We start from the raw sequence: 20,684 nt of genomic DNA on the forward strand, positions 1-20,684 counted from the left end.
ATGCTGCGAGATAATTTTTAATGATTAGGAATTAAATATACAATTCTTTGTTGCTGTTTTTAGACCTTAAACCCGCAAAGAACTTTTGAGAAATGTGTGTTTACACAATATGAGCACACATAGTGATGATAGGTGGGATAACTTCTTATAGCCCACAACTACAGATTTATCAAAGCCAGTTCACTGGGCTACTTGGTGAAGGTTAAATGAACACTGTAACTACAGTGGCTTACTCGTTTTGAAGCGATGAACAACAGGGATTCGTGTCTCCATGTTTCAAAATAGGGTTGGGCAATATACTGGTATGGATACTGGAATACAGCTGCAACTACACACTTACATGTTAACAATGCCATATTGTACTTGTCAATCAGTATTTCAGCCTCCTTGTACTAGCAAACAAGCCTAACCCATACACTACTACATGAAGTGATGCACTAATTATTGGGAGGCACATGTACTGGATGCAACACCACTCTGATTGTGGGATGGAAATTCTGGCCTCACCTTAGTAAATTATCTGCTAGCTATGAACTATGCCTCCTTTCAAAATTTATATGCACTCCATGGCATCTCTATAAGTTAGGCTGGTTTTTCCAAACTCCTTGCAGTTGTGGTAGCTAGTAAACAAAGTTCACCCATGCAAATATATGATGTGTAAACTGTTTTGAATGTACTTGCTATAGTTCATTTCAATACTGTGATATTTGCAATAATCGTGATAATAAGCTCCACAATAACCGTGGGAGGAAATTTTCAATACGCCCAACCCTGTTTCAAAATTCTAGCCACATGTTTAATTTTGATTGTGGGTTACTCACGTGAGTCATATATAGTGAAATAAAAATTATTTGTTGCAAGGTGATAGGAGCAATCACCGTCAAGTTATGGATCATTTTATAAAAGTATGTAAAGGGTTTGTGTGTTTACTTACATGGCTAATTTTAGTCTCACTGTTTTGCGTTAGGGTAAAACCCTTGGTATCATTTTAATCCTTGTTACATCACGAGTAGAATGACATAAAGGACCCTTTGAAAGTTTCAGTGCTTTGTGCACCACTCTTACTTCGTAAAGTTATCTTATAATCTCAACTAAATGATGGTTAAATTATACTAGTTGGTAATGGCTTTGACTGAGGAGCCCATAACAAATTTTGTGTTTTCCTGTAATAACTCTCTTAAACAATAAAAGTACCTCCTCAATAAGGACAAAGGTTTAAAGTAATATTATGGACACTTTGAGACCCAGAATTTTTTGACCCATTTTTGCTGTAATAATTATACAGGTAGAGATTTTCCACTTTTTAATTCAGAAAGTTCAGAGAATTTCCACTGTAGTATTATTTCTCAAAGTTTCAGTACTTTGGTGGTTTAGCACTGAATATCGTTCACAGTAGTGGAAAGATTCATGGTTTCCTAATGATATGAAAATTCTCCAGAAAAATTCCTGAGATGTTTGATCATCCTTTATTAGTTTCATTGAGAAAAAAGAAAGCTGTAAGTGACAACCATAAGAGATTCACAGAAATGATGGCTTATCATCATTCAACAGGAAACTTTGATGGTTCATGGAAACTTGAATAGATCACACATTGTCAGCTGTGATGAATTAATGTTGACAAAAGTCAAGAAATATTGATGATTTAATATGACAAATTTAATGGTTCGTCAACTTTTCTTTCCCATCATCCTGTCATACGTGTACAGTACACAGTTAGAAAAATATATCAAAATATCTACAGTATCTCTTGTTTTAGATTTCTATCCATACTCATCCCAGTATAGTGTATTCAGATACTTCATTTCTTGGTAGTAGATGGATCAGGCTACCAATTATCAACAATTGGTTCTTAGAATGCTATAGGAGTGTTATATACTTCTGTCATAATTATTTCAAGCTTGTTCATTTATTTGCCGTGTTATTGTAACACCAATGCCATGTACATATATGACCGTCTCAGCAAAATCCCGCCTGGTTCATACAAGCATGTTTTTTTGAGGGAAAACGAAATCATGTATGCTTCAAGGAAGAAAAAAATATGCAAGTTTTAAATCGAGCAATTAATCAGGGAAGCCAGTCTCAAGTCAGTTAAACCTAACTTTGCCTGCTCATGGAGAGTTCGGAAATCTTTTGTTTCGTTTCTGTAGCTCCAATTGTATGCATGTCACGTGTGTTTGTTTGCGATCCAGTAGATGTACAAATCAATTTCCTTGCTCTTCAACTGTCTAGCACTATAATTCCAAAACTACTCATCAAACTTTGGTGATCCATTCTTTGGACACTAGAGATAACTGAGAAAATATTTTAATTATTAAACAGAATTTTCTAGTGACTGACTGATTGACTAACTGACTGACTGACTGATGCTTTCAGACAAGCATAACTCGATAACAGCTAAGGCTACAGGCTTGATTTTTTCACTGTTTGACGTCACTTCAGCCGGACACGTGCCTTTTGGTACGTAAAATGCATTTTTCATGGACCTACCAGTGTCCTCTTTTGTGTCCCATTCTGACAGCGAAAGGTGTAGATTTGGTGGTAGCGCATGATGGCTTCCTTTCGTAATGGAAATCATCCGTATTTTTCACAGTGGCTACTTTGATCACAGAGGTGCTTTTTGAACAGTTCTTGATTCGTAATCCTGTGTAACGGGTTGAACATAGCTGACAACAGAGCGTAATGAATACTTCATTTTTTAGACAATAATTGATAGTTGGAGTGCACAGTGCCATTTCTTTCTTTTGATGCAATATGCGTGGGTTCACCAGTCATAATAATTTATTTTACAAAAAAAAGTTAACAAACAAGTACACAATTTTTTTTGGAATTTTCACCTAGAGTAGGGACCATAGCACATCGATAAAAAGTACTGAAACAAGCTGGAGTAGTACACGATATTAAATCACAGTAAAACAATAAGAAGTGTTATATATCCCCAAGATGGAAAATACACAGTAGGGATAAAACAGTTCTTATTGTTTTACTGTGATTTAATATCGTGTACTACTCCAGCTTGTTTCAGTACTTTTTATCGATGTGCTTATGGTCCCTACTCTAGGTGAAAATTCCAAAAAAAATTGTGTACTTGTTTGTTAACTTTTTTTTGTAAAATAAATTATTATGACTGGTGAACCCATGCATACTGCATCAAAAGAAAGAAATGGCACTGTGCACTCCAACTATCAATTATTGTCTAAAAAATGAAGTATTCATTACGCTCTGTTGTCAGCTATGTTCAACCCGTTACACAGGATTACTGTTATATCCCTACTGTGTATTTTCCATTATGGTATCTTGAGCACAGTAGGGATATATAACACTTCTTATTGTTTTACTGTGATTTAATATCGTGCACCACTCCAGCTTGTTTCAGAACTTTTTATCAATGTGCTGTGGTCCCTACTCTAGTTGAAAATTCTTTGTGTACTTGTAATCACGACAGATAGTAGTAACCTTTATATTGTGATAACGATAGATGATGATATTTACTTTCAGCTGTCAAAGACACTCAACCTCATACATACATTAATAATCCAATTGCACACCATGTATCTGCCTTTTCTAACACAAGAATTGATGTTGTGTTATATTTGTATTATGGTTACCTTTGTTGTCTATGCTCTACTCGTCTTTCACAGCTTCCTCAACTTCAGCACTTATCATGTTTGCTTCTGTTTTACATGTATTTCGGCTAAGCACAGATACATATAATATAATTATGACAGCACAACTGCATGTTATCACTATCATGATTGTTACTGACTATCATAATGATCGATTAATTTCCACTATCAGTCAGCTCTATGTCCGATTGGTAGTAAGACTTTCAACTATTACATACTTATTACACTTCGCTGTTATGGTTATATTACTGGCTATGAGCATCCTTTTTAGGCTGGTTCTGTTTTTCTCCCAGTTGTGGGTGCATGCCTGGTTTCCTGACAAAAAATTGTGTGTATTTGCTTGTCTTTCCACACCCTCTTGAGCAAAACTTGTGTACTAAATCAGCCTGTGTTTGAGCAATGGAGGCCACATAGAGCTTGATATTAAACCTCCAGGTTGATTTATGGAAGATAATCATGCCAGTGAAGCAAGGTTATGAGGATGCTATGAAAGCCTCTTCCAATAGGCTCTACAGGCATCAGGCAGCCGAAAAATCAACGTAGCTAGTCTCCTAGGTAATTGGGAATAACGAATGCTTTAAGTTGAAAGTGGGGCTGTGTCTCTTTTCAGACATGAATGAAAATGAAGAGTTGCTTTGAGGCTTTATTTGAAAATTTTGTATAAGCAAATGCTGTATAGCTAGACGAAACAGTTAATTGCGGTGCATGAAAGTGGTTTGTTCGACTTACACAACCTTTAGCAGTGTATAGCAACATACGTAATTACAAACTTATGAAGTAATTCATGGATTACAAAATTACAATTAAAACAAAGTAAAAACTGATTAGCTAAAACAAACAGTAGCATAGTACATTGTTGATTAATTCCAGCCAGAGACATACAATGTATACATGTATTACTGTATGTTACAATGTCCTAGTGTAGCTGACAGTGACATAGCATTTTTGAGTGAGAAAATTTCCTTGCTTAGAAAAAAATGAACTTGAAAGTATTCTGTAGTGTACGTACATTAGGGCATTGTATGAACGTATTGGAATATCGGGATGATTGTGAGCAGTATCAATAACATATCCAAAAGTATGCATGTATATAATGTTGCATTTTATTTGAAAAATTACTATCGGACAGTAATTAACATGTAAAGTATGCAGACAAAAAAAAACACTTTAAAAAGTTGATGTTGTACTTTAAAAATGATAAACAGGCGCCATTCAGCAAAGATACGGTGTTTAACCAAGGAAATATGGTATTTATTTCAAATATATTTGCTACCACTCTGGCCGCAAGATAATGTCATCTGTCTCATTTAAATAGTTCTTATTCCATTGGACATGTTATAATAATTGTTTGTAAGAATCAGCTGATTCTAAAATCCATTATTCCATCAATCAAAATGGGTATTGTGGTACTAGGTAGTCGTATAAGTAAAACAGGTGATAGATTAAAGAGATGTTCATTGTTGATTCTGGAAATACTTGATCAATTAGTGGCATTGTTCAAAGATGATTAAGTTGACAATTGACAACTTACCGCTGTGTATGAACTAGTTGATTGTGGAACTAAACTAGAATTGTGGTATTGAGATGTGATTAGTTCCAGTTCTAGAATAACATTAGATAGGAATGTGCAGTGCATTGCCACCTGCCAGGCAATACATGATCACCATGTTTACACAAGACCTGTATGTATGTGTGTACAATTTGTGTGCGTGTACAATTTGTGTGCGTATATATGGTGGTACAGTTTCACTGACCTGAAATATTCACAGTTTGCTGCTTGTATTGTTTCTCTTTATGTTAATAGTGTAATTATCACCTCTAAGAATCATTTAATTATCAGCTGTCAAATTGTGTACAATTTCCCACAGTAGTATGCGACGGACCCTTTTTTCCTAGTTCCCATAGGGCATGATTTTTATGGGATAGGTGCTTTGGCTACTAAAACGTATGACAAAAGTTACAGATCTATTAAATGATGATACTACAGATCAATTCCATTGTATCGGAGTGAGAAATGCAATTAATTTATTGTGTCTAATGACATTTATAGGAACATTAATAGACACTTACAGCCCATGTATTAAATTAGTTTGTGTGATTTATGCGTAGTTGGTACCCACCATGGATATTGCTTTTACCCATTCATCCCACTCAATACATGGTTGGCCGTATCAATAAATTGTGGTAGCTGTAAAAGTGATTATGTACGCAGGCACCACACACTCATCATGCCTACACGCAACACACAGATACAAACACGTACCACACACACCCATGCACACACACACACGTGTGTGTGTGTGTGTGTGTACAAAAGTGCATGATTATTATGTCAGTCAATTTTATTTGTTTGTGCCTAACACATTTATAGCTCTGCTATATATCACGCCGGGTACACCATCTTGTGTTTTTATATCAGATGTAATCAGATGTATTGTTTCTTAACACTATCATTTTTTAAGATCAGACTACACCCTAGAAAGAAAAGTGATTTGATAACCACCCACCATTGTTCTAATACTAATTGATGGATCACATTGCATGTATATGTGTAGTCTTATAAAGGCTGTGATGGATATTATCCCATTGTAGTTAATGCTATTGTTTGTACTTATTCTGTTTAGGTGCTGGTGAGTCAGGAAAAAGCACCATAGTCAAGCAGATGAGAATTCTTCATGTTGACGGATTCAGTGATGAGTGAGTATTATAACATTGTCACAAAAGTTGATCTGCTGATATAAAAAATAATAATTTTTCTGTAGTTCATACATGCACACTTATATGTTGTAGTTTTTTGGTTGTTTGTTTTGCTTTGTTTGAATGTACTGCACATAGTAGAGGGACTGGAGAGCATATATATATGTAACACTTTCACACCTCAGATCAAAGGAATTCCAGAGGATACATTTGCCATGTATACCTCTTTACAGGGAGACATCTAAATGTACACTAGTGCACATTGAAATGTATCCCAGGAAAGTGGTTGCACTTCTAAAAGAGCAAGTCACTTTCATCAAAGCAAGCATGGCCTTGATGTGGATGAGGCTGTGGTACCGCCCTCTGTTTGTTTTATACAAGCTCAGACCAAAATCGATCATGGGAGTAAATTAATGCTCACCTGATGATTACCACAAATTAAATAAAGTGTTGCCTCAAGAATCACTCAAATGAAAGCATTTTAGTATCATTGCTGTTCTACAAGTTGGAAAATGTTACTTAAAGGTGAGAAACTAGTCTTACAGTGCATTCACAAGCGTTTCGGTACATTGTTGAATGCGGACATGTCCACATTATGGATGACACGAGTTAACTACTCTATAACGAAGCTTACCCCTTTAGGTCTATAGTATATGTTATGATTAGTCTTTATACAACGCGAAAGCATTAACACACTTGTAAATTTCCCAAAAATTTTCCTTGCTCGATTTTTCCGTGATATTCATAGGTCTCATCTGTTTATTATAACAATCGTAGCTACAACATTACTTGCTGCCTAACCATAATCGAATCTGTAAAAGGAATCCAATGGTTACACTCGTATTGGCATCAAGGCTATCAGCCTGAAACAGAAGTGTTACATATTAGCTGTAACATAGGCACTCGTGATTTGCCTAATATGTATGCCCGCAACCCTTGGGCCTTGGGCATACATATCAGGCAAATCACTCGTGCCCATGTTATAATATATGCTTCTGATACAGTAGGCTTGGTAGGTTTGATACAGTATTCTAACTTTGCTCAGTACAATTTTTCATTATAATTTTCATATACCTAGAGATTATACAGGGAGTGTGTTTTGTAGTTTTGTAGTTTTGTAGTTAGTATATTTAATTACTACTGTGCTATCTTGATTTCATTTAGTGAAAAAGTACAGAAGGCACTTGAAATAAAGGGAAACATCAGAGAAATTGTCACTGTAAGTGGAATATAACATCATTCTATATATAGAATTTTTCTGTATATAGAATTATCTATTTATAGATTTTTTCTATTCACAAGTATTAGGTTGTGTACAAAACTTTTATTTATTTATCAAGGCTTTACAGCACAAGTACTAGTGCTGAAGGTCTGTAGGACACTTAGTCACAGCCTGCTTAAAAATGTTAGATTAAAAATGAGTGAATGTGTAAAGTGATACACAAAGAATGTAGTTGCTCTAAAAATGCATTTAGGCCACCTTGACTCAATTTGTTGTTTCACACTTTCACTGGCAAAAAGTTTAAGAGTGTAGTGTTAGTGCATGGGTCAGTCTAATGAGTCTATATATATATAAAATACAAGTACACAGAAAAATTAGAGTAGGGACCATAGCACATCGATAAAAAGTACTGAAACAAGCTGGAGTAGTGCATGATATTAAATCACAGTAAAACAATAAGAAGTGTTATATCCATTTCCATTATGGTATCTTGAGCACAGTAGGGATATAACACTTCTTATTGTTTTACTGTGATTTAATATTGTGCACTACTCCAGCTTGATACAGTACTTTTTATCGATGTGCTATGGTTCCTACTCTAGTTGAAAATTCCAAATTTTTCTGTGTACTTGTTTGTTAACTTTAAAAAAATAATTATTATGACTGGTGAACCCACACATACTGCATCTGAAAAGGTGCTGCGCGCCCCAGCTATATCATATTATCGTCTAAACCATTACGCTTTGTTGTCAGCTATGGTCAACCCGTTACACAGCATTACGAATCAAGAACTGTTTGAAAAGCACCTCTCAGCTCTGCAATTAAAATAGCCACTATGAAAAATACAGATGATTTCTGTTACGAAGGGAAGCCATCACGTGCTACCGCCAAATCAACACTTTTTGTTGTCAGCAAAGATGAATGGGACACAAAGGAGGACACTGGTAAGTCCATGAAGAATGCATTGTATGTACTGCGGTATGCCAAAAGGCACCTCTTGGGCTGAAGCAACATCAAACAGTGAAAAAAATCAAGCCCTTAGTTACTTACTCAGTCAAATTCTGTAGCAACATTTTTGAAGGCGTTTCAGGTCGATCTGAAAGCTTGTTTGAGCTTATTTTTACCAAACCAATACTGCCTTGTCGTCTGGGAAAATTGAGACTGGTTTTGGGTGGTGTTATTTTGTGGGCCACGCCTACTCCTTTGTGGTCCCTACTATACAGTACTATCGTACTGTATGATAAACAAATTCAGAAGTCAGCATGAAAAAGAAGTGCAGAAATAATGAAACTATAATTGTGGGGCATACATGATCTCTATGAAATAATGTACTTTATTTGCAGCCATAATATTTTGAGTGAGAAGAAGATATTTGCAAATGAACACATCAAAAGGGATACGAGGCTTTTGCTTAGAGTTTACAGTATTAGTTTAGCTCCCTTTTCACTTACAAAATTTTTTAATCTACCACAAAGGTGGGTTGGTTGAGCTCATAAAATACCTACCTAAGTTGACATACATGGCATTATATATGTGTGTGTGCATTGCCACACTTGTAACGTGTGTGTATGAGTGCACATGTAGAAGTGTGCATGTGTGTCTGTCTGTCTGTCTTTTATTGTTGGTTTTAAATGTTTTATTCTTTTTAGACTGTTTTAAAAGCAATGCCAACCTTGAATCCACCACTTCAGTTTGGAAATCCTGAGAGTGATGAACATGCGAGATATGTTCTGGATGTAGCAAGTCAACAAGATTTTGAGTATCCACCGGTAAGCTAGTGGTGGGCAATATACTGAGTTCTCGTTACTTCTTTCACCTATTAGGTGAGTGCGCCCCAAGTGATATATATCACTTATACCACGGCTGCTTGGAATTTTGCTGATATATACACCCAAAGCCCGAAGGCCACAGCCATCAAAACGTTGTCCATACATTAAAACGTCATTTATACGTTACTATGCTTTAACACGCAATGTTAGAAAACTTGCGATTGTGGGGTGGAGTTTATATTGTTATCATTTTTGTACTAAGTTAAGCCAACTAACTTCGCTATTGGGACAGTGAGTAAGTTATTATATTAAGGTAAGTACTTAGGACTGTAAGTTACTAGCCTATTTCAACGTAGCAGTAGTAGCTTTGCTGTTCCGTGGTCTGTTCCAAGGCTGATACGCGGTGGGTAGAAATATGCATCCACAATTGCCCAAACAATTATTTTGTACCTTCATTATCCTTTAGTAACAACCAACTACTCTATCTTAGCAAATATACCAAGCTTAGCAACATCTGCAAAAAAGAATCCCACAATACAAAGCTCTATGTCGCTCAATATAATGAGTCAAAGTGCATCAATTCTTTGAACTGGCTGGGTATCAAAGTCATTGGCAAACCGCTTTCCGCCCGGGCAATATGGGAGTTAAACACCGAGTGGTGCCTTTGAACTCCCATGCTAAAGTGGTATATATGCACTGTATTACAGTCTAAAATAAATGTTGGGTCAAAATTTTTTTATAGGAAATAAGTACCAGAGTTTTCCCCAAGCATTTTATATGGATTAGTTCTGCCATAATTTGTTACTCCACTTTACTTGTGCTATCTCCATGTACCCTGTACATATTTTTCTGTTGACATTTTAGTCTTCAGCAAATTGAATTATTATAGGTACTGTTAAACAGAAGACTTGCTAGAACTAAATGATCTTGTAGGGGTTAAAGTCGTGTAGTTTCATACAGCGTACTTGTTAGACACAGCCAGTACATTTAATTATGCAAAATGCAGCAACGTGTGCCATTTTTATAACCAATAGAATTATAAAAGCTGTATAGAACCTTTTGTTTCTTCTTGATATTACCTTTGGGTGTTTTATACCTCATAACAATCTTTTGAATAGTACTTATCATATCATTATTTTACAGGAGTTCTTTGACCACTGTTTCAAGTTATGGAATGATCCAGGAATGGTGGCATGTTATGCTCGCTCCAATGAATACCAACTGATTGATTGTGCACGATAGTAAGTTATTCAACATGTGAGTGTTGTATGTGTGGAATGAATACCTCTGTGAAGAGTAACTCACAGGTGGTGTACATGTTGTAATAAAAGTTCTAATCAAAGTCTTATTTCCCTAATATGTATATGTACAAGATTATGCACGCACGCACACACACACACACACACACGTACATACTACTACAGACTTAATGTATGCTTGCAGAAAGATACACATGATAATGTCCATCATGTATTGTCTTCCTGTAGTTTTATGGAACCAGATAAATTCAAAGCTGTTGCAGACCCAACATTCTCCCCAAACAATGATGTATGTTTTATTTTAATCGTTAGCATTCTAACTATACATATATTATATACCTATGTATGTACATACGTACATATATATCTGTGTCATGTAACAAACCTGAACCCTAGTTTTTGTTTTTGTACAAGTTCCTCTTTCTTACTGTGATGTGTCTGACAAAACTTGGGAAGGTTCTTGTTGATTATATAATGGAACTCACAATGCTATTTGATATGTTACATCTGTGACACTTCACGCAATCTGAAGTGATGTGTTTAGCTCAGGTTTACAATTGTTGCCATGGAACCGTGACCATATAAGTGTACCATAGCATTTTTGTGATTCTGAACAGAAACCATTTATGTACATGTACCAGTTGAGTAATTACATGCTTAGAGTGTTGTGTGTGTGTGTTTATTTGGATGTATCTAGCGTATGTGTTTCTATGATCTCTGTATTGATGTCTCAACTGACTTGCATATTAGGATCCTACTTACCCAGTTCCCACGATAATTGACCACATAGGACTAGATCCAATTTAGTTATTGTGAGGCTGAACACCAGTTGGTTGACATTCCATAATTTCGTGGTTACCATCAGCTGTGTAGCATTTACCTTGCTTCTTCAAAGTCTTGCACTGTTTACTGCATTGTTCCAAAGCTACACCATGTTGCCATAACTACAGATATGTGTTTTGATATATATTTTAACTTGTGTTGTGATGGTGTGTAGTTTTTTTTTTTTGCTTGTAAAATGTTAAGTTTCTGACTCTCTTCTGTACAAATTTTCAGGTCCCTAGTGGATCGTTGTTTAATGGTTTGTATCAAGAGTTCATTAGAGTACATGTCGTACTCTCATGTACCTCCTGTAGAAGGATGTGCACTTCTGAGTTTGTCCATTTCTCTTTGTAGAACTAATAATGTCGTTAATTGAGCACACTATCAATTGTACGCATGCCTAGCAACATCACTGGCAACTGAACTCTCACTGATCTACAAGTATAACTGCATAGGCATTTTTCACTTAAATACAGCTGCCCTAAACATGGTGTCTGTGTGTAGAGTACCAATGATTCTTGAACTTTCATAAACTTGTTATATTACAACTTTACGATACACTCTTTTAAAGGGGTATATGGGAGTAGGACACTCTCCTTAGTATATATATATTATGAACTCTTGTAAAGTATGTGATGTGCAATGCGTACACTTGTGTAATTGTTTCTTTTGGCCAGGGAGCCCATAGGTTTTTTTCCAGCTGGCTTTAGCAACAATTTCAGATGTGCATGTGTAGTGGGCTGTGTACTGTGTTTACCTCATTTTACCACAGGATATCCTTCACTGTCGAGTAATGACGCGGGGAATATATGAGACCAGATTTATCGTGGATAAAGTAAAATTTCAGTAAGTGAATTTAAATGTGAAACATACAAGTATATATACATCCAATACAGTGTGTACATCACACTTGTAACAAACTATAGACAACTGTGTTATAACTCACTTTTTTATAAAACATAAGTTTGTTACTAAGGTGTTTGAGTAAGTTGTTTCTATAGGAGCTAGCGTTGAGACAAAGCGTAAACAATAGTACTTTACTAGATCTACAAAATAAAGGGTAGCTAGCTTTTTGGATATATTTTTCAACTACGTATTGCAAGCTTTAATTCTCTCTGTGCATACTATCAGAATCCCATATCACTTATTATTGAGAGATTGTCAAACGAGTTACAACTGTATTTTAGTGCATGTTGATATGCTTTTCCCGTCCTATCGGTCCCTATATGCATCGGACTCACAAACCTATAAACATATTCTTAGCTTAAATTATTATGCTCATGTGGATACCATGGATACATCAAAACTTTTGTGCAGTGGAACCTGTCTAAGCCAGTCATCTTCAGGTCAATTTTTTTTTACCTTAAGAAGCAGGTGGCTGTACTAGGCAGGTGGATTACTGTCACTTGGTGAAGGTGACACTATTGAGAGGTGTCTTTTCTATATAGGTGGCTGCTGCATATGCAATACAAATACTTAACTAATATGATCAAAATGGTTCTGAAACAAATAGACCAATTGTCTGCTGTTTACATGGCATAGCCTTGTGTATAAGTATAATAATTCCAGCCAGCTGTATATTGATGTGTATGCTATTTCATTTGTTGTTTAGTATGTTTGATGTTGGTGGGCAACGTGATGAACGTCGTAAATGGATCCAGTGTTTTAATGGTGAGTTCATTGTGTGCGTGCGTGTGTGTGTGTGTGTGTGTGTGTGTGTGTGTGTGTGTGTGTGTGTGTGTGTGTGTGTGTGTGTATGCGTGTGTATGCATATGTGTGTGTGTGTAGTATGTGATGGTGTAGTGTGTATGCATGTGTGTAAGTTCTACAAAATAAGGAATGTTTTACTATGCTTCACGTTCACACTGTACATATATATATTTAATTCAAAACCATATACATACTCATCTACACTCTATCCTTATATTGTTTTCTCATCCAATAGATGTGACAGCCATCTTGTTTATTGTCGCCTGTAGCAGTTACAATTTGTTCTTGCGGGAAGACCAATCAAAGGTGAGACTTCTGTAGTGTTGTTAAGGGGAACTTAAACCTAAACTGTATGATAACTCAAAACTGTTAGCCAACCAATTTACTGTTATCAACCGGTATGCTGATACCGTTTAAGTAGGGATCGCCGTGAAAATTTCGTGTACCGCCCAAAATTCTGTCTTTAAAAATCATCCTAGGGACATTTTACGCCACGAAAATCATCTTTACGGAATAGTACTAGTCCATATAATACATAAAACAGCATTAAATGCAACAAAACACTTACAGGTGGGCGGATATAGAATTTTTAAAAATCGCCAAAACTTGATTTTTGGGCTCACTGCCTCACTAACCACAGTTGCAAGGCTAGAGACCAAACGAAGCAGCGCACGGCCACCATTTTATGCCACAATAACAGACTCACCAATGGGATGTGCCTTTTGGGGTTCCGACGAGTGTAGGCCCTCTGCTTTTCTTTCATATTCAATCAGGCTGCTTGTCTTCTTCATCCAACGAAACCATATCGAGGCATTAATTTTTCGTTTCAGCAACATAATATAGATGCCACAGAATTATTTCAGAGCTGGATTTCAGAACACACAGTCCCAGTGCTACTATAAGAGATATACTAGCTAGATATCTGCAAGTTTGCGATTGGGATCCTGTTCGCGATAGGTTCGCTACCACGCCCATCAATTAAAGATTTAGGTGGACTAATAGTGATAGAGTACGGAGACCATACCTCTTAACCAATCTAGCTGTTTACTTACTAGTAAACAAGATGACCTCACCCCTTGTTGGTCTAGCTAGCTGCACACCTCTTGGCTGACTCGAGATATACTCTAATACAACAGTCACAAGTTACATTGTAGCTAGCTGTGCTACAACAAAAAAACTAAGCAAATTAGTATTTTTTTAAAATTGTTAATTGAAAAACGAAGGAGGGATCTGTGCAACAAGAAGTAGTGAAACAAGAGATGAAAGGTGGTTTTACAGCATAGCTCAGTGGGGAAAGTCCCTACTTTGGCACATTAGCTATAACAATTATTTTGTTCAATGCCAAAGTAGGGACTTTCCCACTGAGCTATGCTGTAATATCATCATTGATCTCTTGTTTCACTACTTTTTGTTGCATAGATAGACCCCTACTTCATTTTTTAAGTTTTTTAAACTATAAAGATGACATTGTTCATTGTTGAAGAGCGACATGCAACTAACCAAGAGTGTCCTGATTTTTCCCATGTGATACTTTACAACCTTCTTTGAGTAACTGGTCAGACTAGATTATGTAGGTATCCCAATATTTTATTGCCAGGTTCCACAATTTTCTCCATCAATAATTTTTAGCCAAGTACAATAATAGTACCGGTCAGAATATCTTAGTGGCAGTTGAATTTGGAACTTATACTGCTTTTTCACTTGCCTCATATCATGTGCTGGCTCGGTTCGGCATGACTCGTCTCGTTTTCACTGCAGTATAAACACCCACCGAACTGAGCTAAACTAAACTGGACCAGCCCTCATAAATCTGCTTTGCCAGCACAGTTCAGTTTGGTTCGGTTTTCTATATTCAATGTGTCCACTAGATAATAAAGCTTAAATGGATAAAAGAAACACAATATTGAACAAAATAATTCAACACTTCATAGCAGGAAGAGCACATGATTACTTATGGGTATTGACCACATCGTAACAAGTGGTATAAGCCATTAACTATCCCTAGAGTATAGCCGTGCTAATTCGCCACTGTCTTTCTTCCTAACCACCCCAAGTCCTACTTTATGCCATTTTCTAGATGCCGTATAAGTTCAGACAGAACCTACATACAGTGGGTCCCTCTATTATCTGAACTCATTGAGCCTGAGATAATCAAAAAGTTCAGACAAATGAAGCCCATTCATATGCATACAGGGCCCTGTTCAATTTACTCTATTAGAATACACACTCTAGATACTACTCTAATAGAACAGTCATGATTTACTTGTCATATTTTCTGCCATGCATTTATAGTCAAGAGATTATTCTTGTTGACAGAACCGTTTGGAGGAAGCTATGGAGCTGTTTGAGAGTGTCTGGAACAACAGGTATGTAACGACAGGCCTAATATGGTACCTCTCAGAGTGTTGTCCATAATGTGACTGCATTTCAGGGTGTCCTTAAGTTTAGGATAGATAGAGAAAGGTCTTCTGTATACGAAGATGCCATGAATGGTTTAATACAGTGTGTTCCCCACAGGTGGTTGAGAAATGTCTCAGTGATCATGTTCCTCAATAAACAAGACTTGCTGAAGCAGAAGGTATTAGACGGACGCTTCAAGATTGAATCCTACTTCCCTCATTATACCTCCTATCAGACCAGTACAGACAGTAAGCAATTCTGTATCAGACTGTTAAGATAGTATGATACTGATATACATTTGCATAAAAGTCGGGCTCAAGTGATGAATAGTGAGTCATAAATGATGGCAATGATGTGCCACCTAATGTAATTGTACAAAATTAACTTTTATAGAAAGAGTTTTAGGCACTACAATATACTTATACTACTAGCTAATGAAACTCCTACATACGAATAAAAAGGCACTGTTGAGTTTTATGAAGACAAATGTAATGCTTGTCAGTCTTCTTCCCTTAATGATGACCAAATTTATACTCTATATTAGCTCCTCGTGATTCTGGGGACACAGATGACGTGAGAAAGGCTAAAGGATTCATCAGAGATCTGTTTAAGGTAATAAATAAATAGTACTAGACAACACCATATGTGACCTGGTCTGATAAAACCGGGCTTATCGCCTATTTAAGTTTTCCAAGTGTTGTAGCTCGCCAATGGCTTTAGTTAAGTGTACAAAATTTTCACACTTTTTTAACCAATTCCTTACCTTTAATACTATCCAGTGAACAAGTAGCCAACAGCCAAGTTTCCCACCATTTTAGATAGTTTTTTTACCAGGGTTGGCCATGGCTCGGCTGTATCAGGCGAGCATTACAGTGGGTGGTGGTGGGAGGGCAAGGGGTTAATGAAAGAAAATAGAAATGGAAAGCAATAGGATGAATAAGACCCAGTTATGGGCCATTCAGGGCTCAAACCTGGCTAAAGTGAAGTAAATGAACAATACTAGTCTTTATCCAACACCACGGAGTTGTACAGCCACACACAGCCATCTACTTGTTGGCCAGAGCTCCATTTAGGCCTAAGACCATTCATTCAGCTCGCCACCGGGCTTGGAAAAAGCAGCCAGCATAAGCAGACCAGTTAACCCAGGTTGTGACAGTAAAATCTGATAATGTGTTCCTGTAGCTTTGTGTTTGTGACAAAAAATCAAACCTGCTATTGTGGGCGATAAGGCCGGTTTTGCCAGACCGATTCACATAAGGTGTACATGCGTGCATATGTCCGTTGAAAGGATGGATGTGATTGTTTATATGTATATTACTTCCAATGGTTATGTGACTAATAGCACTGTAATGAACATTGTATGTTTAAAACTTGACGGATTTTGGCAAGTAGTCATAACATTACTGTGAAAGGCATACTTGTTATGCCACTTAAAGGTGGGTTGTAAAATAACTCTACGTATTGAAGATGTAGTTCAAATATTTTTGTGTTTGAAAAACATACGACTAGTGTGTTCTGACTGGGAGTATGAATTTTGTAGTATGCCCAAGGTAGAGTCTTAATTGTAGGTTTCACTTGGTATGGATACATACTAAGCACACAAACCTATCTTAGCCATCAAGGACATAGTTAGGGAGACACAGACAACTATACCAAAGTAATTTCAGAATACCAGGCAATGAAAAGAATCAAGGATTGTTGTTGTTTGTTTTGTTTTGAAAGTAATGATTTAAGTAGAGGTGTACCAATATGGGTTTTTGGCATGTACCAATATCCGATATTGATGCCACCAAAAGAAGCCGATAACGGATAGCTGATCCAATATTCGCATTATAGTTTTAAGCAAACAAAAGTGTACATTTACCTACAACATGTGCATGTATTCATTGCTATACTCCTGTGGTGGTATACAGCTTGGGTTTCTATTGTGCAATCCAGACAATTAGGTACCCACAAACATTTTTATGTATACTCCCATGAAGCCTTAAACTGATATTTCTGCATTACTCTGCATTCTATAAATGGCTTGTGAGAAAGCTGGTACAGCAAGTTTGGGAGTGTATAAACAGTGGAATGGACTACTGGAATGGTGGAATGGTTTTTTTTTGAAGTTCAATATCATTTTTTACATCCAAATAAGTACAGCTCCCCTTATGTAAGAAAATAAATAGGATTCCCCTTTAAGTCAGCTCTTTTAGCATAATTCACCTCACCATAGACAAAGTTTACCAATATATTGTAGTATAAAGTAAGTTATGAACATGCACAATAGCAGTTTATTGGGAACACTAAGAAGACTCCTGACTTAACACTTGTTCAACACTTGTTCAACACTTGTTCCCAAATGATAAAAAAGTTAGCTAGCTAGCTGATTACATGAATGCATTGTAAAAGTATATTCACTGTATAATGAAGTATTCATTTATTATCAACTTTACCAGTTAGGCACTGGAGGATGAACACAGAAGGCAGAGCCTGTACGAGGTGTTTACCACTAACCTATAGGAGCCTAAGCGAAAATCTTTGGACTATCTTGTAAGCATTTACAATGAGCCTTTTCCACAATTATGTCAGAAAACAAAATTTAAGCCGAAGTTCATCATGGCAGTGCCATGTTGTACACTGAACTGAACCACAGTTAGTTTCATACAAGCAGTGTTGGGTTACGTAATATTATTACTTTTGTGGCAACTAAGTAATATAACGAAATACGCTATAAAACTCAATTTACTTTACTTACAAATGTAACCCATTACCTAAGTAATATAGTTACTGTAACGAGTCTAATATTACGTAATATTATTACTACAAGTAACGAAGTTACTAATCTCGTTAGTCATCTTCTCAGTAACGCCTAGCCACAACGAAGTAACGAAGCCTACTGAATGAAACTTATTCACCAGCTTCTTACTTTATAACCAAGATTTGCGCATTGCCCAACGACGCAATCATATCACGTGATAAAGTGGTAGTTTCACACGTGACAGCTTAAGGCTGTGGACACAAAGTAATATAATATGTAATATTATTATAGTTACTTTATTTTATGAGTAATATGTAACTGTAACTAAATAGTTCAGTTGCATGTAATATGTAACTAGTTACTTTTATAAAGTAACTTGCCCAACACTGCATACAAGTAATAAAGTATTGAGTTTTAAGTCATACAAGTGTTGTGGTGAGGGAAAGGATGCTAAAAGAGCTGACTTCAAGGGGAATCCTATTTATTTGCTTACATAAGGGGAGGAGTTGTACTTATTTGGATGTAAAAAATGATATTGAACTTTAAAAATTCCATTCCATCATTCCAGTATTCTACCATTCCAGTAGTCCATTCCACTGTTTATACACTCCCAGCAAGTTTCCTTGGTTATCCTGTGACCCTTCTTTTTATACAAAGGTACTCAACTGCTTCATTTGTATAGACCGTGATAAGCTTTGCAGCAAAAAAAAAACAAAAAAAAAAACACTAGAATCGTGTGTGATTGTATGGCTTCTCGTAGCATAGCGCTTGTTGCAGACTGAACAATAAGCCACTGGCAATAAAGAGCCACATGGATAACATAGAAAACCAGTGCATAATCCGTTTATGTACAAACTATTGCTACTATATAATACCGTTAGCGATATCGGTCCTCCTGCTGTTCTGTACCGATACCAATATTGGTAAAAATTACCATATCGGTGGCCGATATTTTAGCTGATCTGATTATAGGTACACCTCTAGATTTAAGTTTGTAAATTTTACTTGTGCTATAATATGGAGGAACATCCCAAACACTGCTAGTACAAAAGGAAATTTGGATAGAAAAACTTGATGAATTTGTCAACGTTGATAAGTGCCTTTAAATATAGTTATTTAGATCTAAATTTCATGATATTCATCAACAATTAATTCATCAAAGTGATGAAGTGGCAACTTTCAAATATATTTCCTTTGTACAGTAAAAACGTTGAGATACTCTAATAGAACAATCACTTACTAGATGATTGTTCTGTACCTTTTCCCGTTTTATGTACCAACCATATGGTTAGACCTCTAATTTTAAGATAATCCTTCTCAGCTGAAGTAATGATCTACTGTATTCAATGCATAGCTTTTTTATCAAGAGTTCATAATATTTGTATGGGGAGTAACACCTCAGGCTTCTCTTAGAAGAAAGGCTTGACCTTATCAATGCCAATCGTCCCCTATCAACAGTTCTTTGTCATCAGGCTAGAGGTGTACATATGATCAAAAGTGAACTTTGTAGCAGTGTGTTTGTACAGACCATACTGGCAGTTAGACACTCTCCTCAATACAAATATTATGAACTCTTGGTTTTATAAAACCTGTCCACAATCATGTCAAGTCCTTAGATCATTGCTGCTACAGTACTGTGCGTTGCAAGGCCAGAAATGCAGGATTGCAATATTATTTACTGTATCCCTTATTCGTTTTCTGTTATGGCCGCTTGACTGGCCTTGACAGCCTACAGTGACAATCTTGGGGGCTCGAGTGGTTATTGTAGATGAGTTACTATCAGCAGGAAATTGTCTAAGTGATATTAACTTTAGATAACTGAGCTTTCGTTGCATACAATGTGAAATACACGTATATATGCAAGCTGAAAATGGTGCTCTTGTACGGAGTGGAGTGGTCTCACTCATGCAGGTGCAAATTGGATGCTATGGTAGGTGGACCGTAGCAGTTAGTTACTATCCTAATTTTAACATTTCAAGTTGTTAAATCTTACAAGTTCATTTTGTTATCTGTTTTGTTGCAGAATATCGCTGATGCATCACCTGACAAAAGGCACAATTTATATCCCCATTTCACCATTGCCGTCGATACTGAGAACATACGCAAAGTGTTCCACAGTTGTCGTGAGATAATTCAAAAGGAGCATCTACGCCAGTACGAGCTCTTGTGAAGCGAACAATACATAAATTTGTTGACTATATTCATAATAAGTACAACACACTCACACTACCCACTATTGCATAATAAGAAGCATGTATAAGTTGATTGTATTATTCATTATTGCTAATTATGACTAGTGTATTTAAAATACAAGATCCATGTTACAAAAAGTATTGTAACAATTGATATGATCATAATATAGAAATAGAGGAGAGTATCCAACATTACCTGGTCAAAACACAGTGCATTCAAAGATGACAAAATGACTATAAGCACCAA

At 36.3% G+C, this 20,684-nt stretch overlaps 1 protein-coding gene across 2 annotated transcripts in view; it reads left to right on the top strand.

The window, feature by feature from the left end:
- The window catches only part of LOC136263438 (guanine nucleotide-binding protein G(s) subunit alpha-like), a 29,135-nt gene that overhangs the window by 1,820 nt on the left and 6,631 nt on the right, over positions 1 to 20,684 (top strand). The window contains exons 3-14 of one of the 2 annotated variants that reach the window (XM_066057957.1): positions 6,248 to 6,320; positions 7,485 to 7,539; positions 9,192 to 9,311; positions 10,455 to 10,552; positions 10,799 to 10,859; positions 12,165 to 12,238; positions 13,005 to 13,063; positions 13,338 to 13,408; positions 15,419 to 15,468; positions 15,620 to 15,750; positions 16,047 to 16,114; positions 20,269 to 20,553. In XM_066057957.1, the coding sequence (XP_065914029.1) occupies positions 6,248 to 6,320; positions 7,485 to 7,539; positions 9,192 to 9,311; positions 10,455 to 10,552; positions 10,799 to 10,859; positions 12,165 to 12,238; positions 13,005 to 13,063; positions 13,338 to 13,408; positions 15,419 to 15,468; positions 15,620 to 15,750; positions 16,047 to 16,114; positions 20,269 to 20,415 (1,007 nt within the window). In that variant the 3' untranslated portion in view covers positions 20,416 to 20,553. Of the gene's footprint in view, positions 1 to 6,247; positions 6,321 to 7,484; positions 7,540 to 9,191; positions 9,312 to 10,454; positions 10,553 to 10,798; positions 10,860 to 12,164; positions 12,239 to 13,004; positions 13,064 to 13,337; positions 13,409 to 15,418; positions 15,469 to 15,619; positions 15,751 to 16,046; positions 16,115 to 20,268; positions 20,554 to 20,684 lie in introns of those variants that run through there. The other variant, XM_066057956.1, reaches the window with a different exon arrangement.

The sequence above is a fragment of the Dysidea avara genome, chromosome 8, assembly GCF_963678975.1.
Source record: "Dysidea avara chromosome 8, odDysAvar1.4, whole genome shotgun sequence".
Classification (NCBI taxonomy): domain Eukaryota; kingdom Metazoa; phylum Porifera; class Demospongiae; order Dictyoceratida; family Dysideidae; genus Dysidea; species Dysidea avara.